Raw genomic sequence first — 3,508 nt, 5'->3', positions numbered from 1 at the left:
CTCTCTCGCTCTCTCTCTCTCTCTCTCTCTCTCTCTCTCTTTCATGTTCATTTTCCGTATCCCCCCCCACCCACCCACCATCCCACCCAAACCCCTCACGCTCTCTATATCTCGCACGCGCGCGCGCGCCATCTCTTCATCGCTTCGTCCCGTCTTGGAGAGGGGGAGTTTGTTAGTTAAAGTAAAAGAATTTGGATTTAAGAGCACACAACACTTTCAGCTACAAAGTCTTTTGACATTTTAAGTGGTTGAATATCTTTTGACATTTATATGGCCGTTATAAGTTGCATTGTCACACTAAAACATTATCGTCGAGTAGCGTCAATTTATTATTTTCGCCAAATATCAACAACAGCCAACAATGCTCACAAAGTGACGACATATATTTGAAATGAATTAGGCTTTTCCCAAATTTATGACCGAAACAAAAAAAAAAAAAAAAAACAAAAACAAAAAACAAAAAACTAAAGCCATTATATAATCCCTTTTAATGTATTTTTTGCACACAAAATATGCACAACGAACGCAATAATATTTTTATTACACATAACGTTTCAACTATTAATCCCTACAGGCGAAGCTTTTAATAAATCTCGTGAATTGTAAGAGGCTTTATAATAATTGAATTACCTAATAAATATAATGTTCCTTTATTTTCATATAATTACGTATTTTTAAAAAATAATGGATATCTTTTTTCAAATTATCTGCCTCGAAGGATAAATATCGGGGCAAAATTAAAAAAGAACAAATGAAGAAAAAAAGGAAGGAAAAAAGAATTTAGAAGGTAATATAAATTGAAAAATAATATCTCTAAAGTTGAATTTGATATTGTTTTTCTTTTACTTTTTCTTTTCATTTAAGTTAAAAATTTTCAACGATTATTTCTCAATGTACCTACGTACATCTCGGCTAACGCTAAGATGTACAATCTCGAGCCGTATGAGCGAACGTTTGGGTTAAAGCTGTACACGCCCAGTAGAAAATTGTGAAAAAGCCAATAAACTTTGTCGTAGTAAGAAATTATTACATCCAACGTCTCTTCTAAATTCGAAAAACAATAAAAATAATAATTATATCTTAATACGCGACAGTATGAAAAAAATAAAAAAATACACGACAAAAAGAAACAAATAACAATAAATCTTTGTACTTTTAATTATTATGTTATTGTTCTGCACATTTATAACTGTTGCATTTGAATTAAAATGTTATTCTGATTTATTTATACAACTTAGTCAGGTTAAAGGATAAAAGTAAAATGAATTTATAGACACTTATCTTCCTTATTAACTTTATTATTTTTCATTCATTCATGACATATAGAGACCATATAATATGCTATAATAAAACAGTAAAATTCCAACAGTTGACAATGATAATAACAATTTTCATTATAAATTATTAATATAAAAGATAATCGTGAAATAAGAGACATTAATTCTTTTTAACATTATTGAAACTTTTTAGCAAATACCTTTAGCTATAACTACCTAATGCTCGTATGCTCCACCTTACGAATATGAGTAAATTTTTCTTTTTTTAATTTATATGTTAATATTGTTATTGTCAATATTGTGTATGATCTTGAATTTTGTAATAAAACAACAATAAAACAATATTTTACATTTAAATTATATATAAATATGTCTAGAAATTATCATAATTAAAATACATTGATATCCTTTTAATCTAAATTTTTGAGTAATGATTAATTATAATGAGTAAGTATTAATGAGAAATATTTTTCAATTAAATTATATAATAATATCTAGAAGTAAACGATTGAATGAAAAGAAAATTGAATTTAAGAGAACTTGAACTATTCTTTTCAATAAATTTACATATGTTTTCATGTAGAAAAAAGTTTTGAAAATCTCATCGAAATCATGAATTCGAATAGAAATTGAAATATCGAGTTATAACTTAATGATATTATCAATTGATAAAAACTAAAAGTCGATGATTATAAAGTTAATCGATTTTTTTTTTTTTTTTTTTTTTTAAATTTGTAGGAAAAATCTTGTTAATTTTGATCCTCGATATATTTTCCACGAAAGTACCATCGGCAATAGCCATACTTTCCATTAAGCAGGTCCGACTTTACCGTTCTATTCTCTCATAGCTTCTAATGGATGAGAGAGTTCGTTTGGGAATTAATTCGAGAAGGTTAGATTTCATAAATGAAAATGAGATTCTGCATTTACATAGGAACTAAAATATCTTGTATATTTGCCAAATAAAAATCCAACTCCTCCACAGCTGCTTCGGCAGTTTTAACTTTTGCAATAAGTCTTTTTATGTAAAATTGCACCTAAGAACGCTAATCGAAATATCGGAATAACGCAACGCATCGAATATCGTAGCGCCTTGCCCGGTCATCTCGAGTTCGCAAGTTTTGTGTGTTGGATGCGTGGCAAGGACAAGGGATTAGGAGTGACGAATTTGGCGGCGACGTGGAACCATGATATATACCGACTGGCAAATGGAGGGTGAGGGTGTCGGTGAAGGTGTTCTCATCCTTCGCCATCGCGGTACCGCTATCACTACGTCCTCCTCGACTAACCTCGGCGTTTATACCTCACTAGATAATTAATAATAATATATAAATTTACGCTGAGTGGCGATAGATATATGCCTAGTGGCGCGAGGGTTGCTTTCCCATTATGGTATAAGATTTAAATATTCCATGGAATGTAAAGATTTTATAAGGGCGTTAATTTATTATACAGCAACGCTTAGGTTTAATTAATAATTTTAAGGCTCGTTAATTCTAGCGATGAACAATGTTAATTTTATAAGGAATCTTTTCTTCTTTTCCTTTTTTTTTTTTTTTTTGAACAAACTAGAAGTTTCGATAAATTTTTATAAATAACTGCTGATAAATGCTGGTAAATGTAAAGATTACTATAACCTAATAGTAATATTATATATTTGACAATAAAATTTAATTGTTTTCCATGAACAATTAAGCAAATGGTATGAAAAAAAAGCGCGTTTAGAACAATATATTGTTCGGCTATTGTGATAATAACTTTCTTAATTAAGTTTTCTCCCTTAATTTAGTTCCTCATTCTATCGAATATTTTTTAAACATAAAAACTTGAGACGAGAGAACTACTGCAACTGATTAGATAGAATTCCAATGAATAGAAAGTACGTTTATCGGATGAAGTATAACGATAAGCATTGAAATATAAAGAAATTAAATTCCACTATGACTAAACGTTTGCGTAAGCGTTTAAACCGCGTTATTTTTGTGTGAGGTTTGTGATTCATGGAGAAGCGACGTAAGATGAAAGAGAATTTTTAGTTTATAAATTATAATGCAAAACGAATAATGCGATTGAACGTTATTATATAATGTTAAATCGTAACAAAGTGAAAAATCAATAAAATTACATAATTAACATAAATTAACATAATAAACATAATAAACATAAATACAATAATTTCAAAATTATAACGTTTAATAATATTCCTTCGAAAAACTTTCTCACTATGAAAT

The 3,508-nt window shown here is 29.1% G+C and overlaps 1 protein-coding gene across 1 annotated transcript in view; it reads right to left on the bottom strand.

Annotated features, from left to right (window-relative positions):
• tei (irregular chiasm C-roughest protein teiresias) overlaps positions 1–2,530 on the bottom strand; it is a 176,196-nt gene extending 173,666 nt beyond the window's left edge. The window contains exon 1 of the mRNA XM_011496163.1: positions 2,476–2,530. Coding sequence (XP_011494465.1) covers positions 2,476–2,530 — 55 coding nt within the window. The remainder of the gene's footprint in view (positions 1–2,475) is intronic.
• Between the last annotated feature and the right edge of the window lie 978 nt (positions 2,531–3,508).

Source organism: Ceratosolen solmsi, unplaced genomic scaffold, assembly GCF_000503995.2.
Source record: "Ceratosolen solmsi marchali unplaced genomic scaffold, CerSol_1.0 scaffold11, whole genome shotgun sequence".
In the NCBI taxonomy this organism is placed as follows: domain Eukaryota; kingdom Metazoa; phylum Arthropoda; class Insecta; order Hymenoptera; family Agaonidae; genus Ceratosolen; species Ceratosolen solmsi.
Note: the sequence above shows the minus strand (reverse complement) of the source record. Positions and strands in the feature narration are given on the sequence as shown.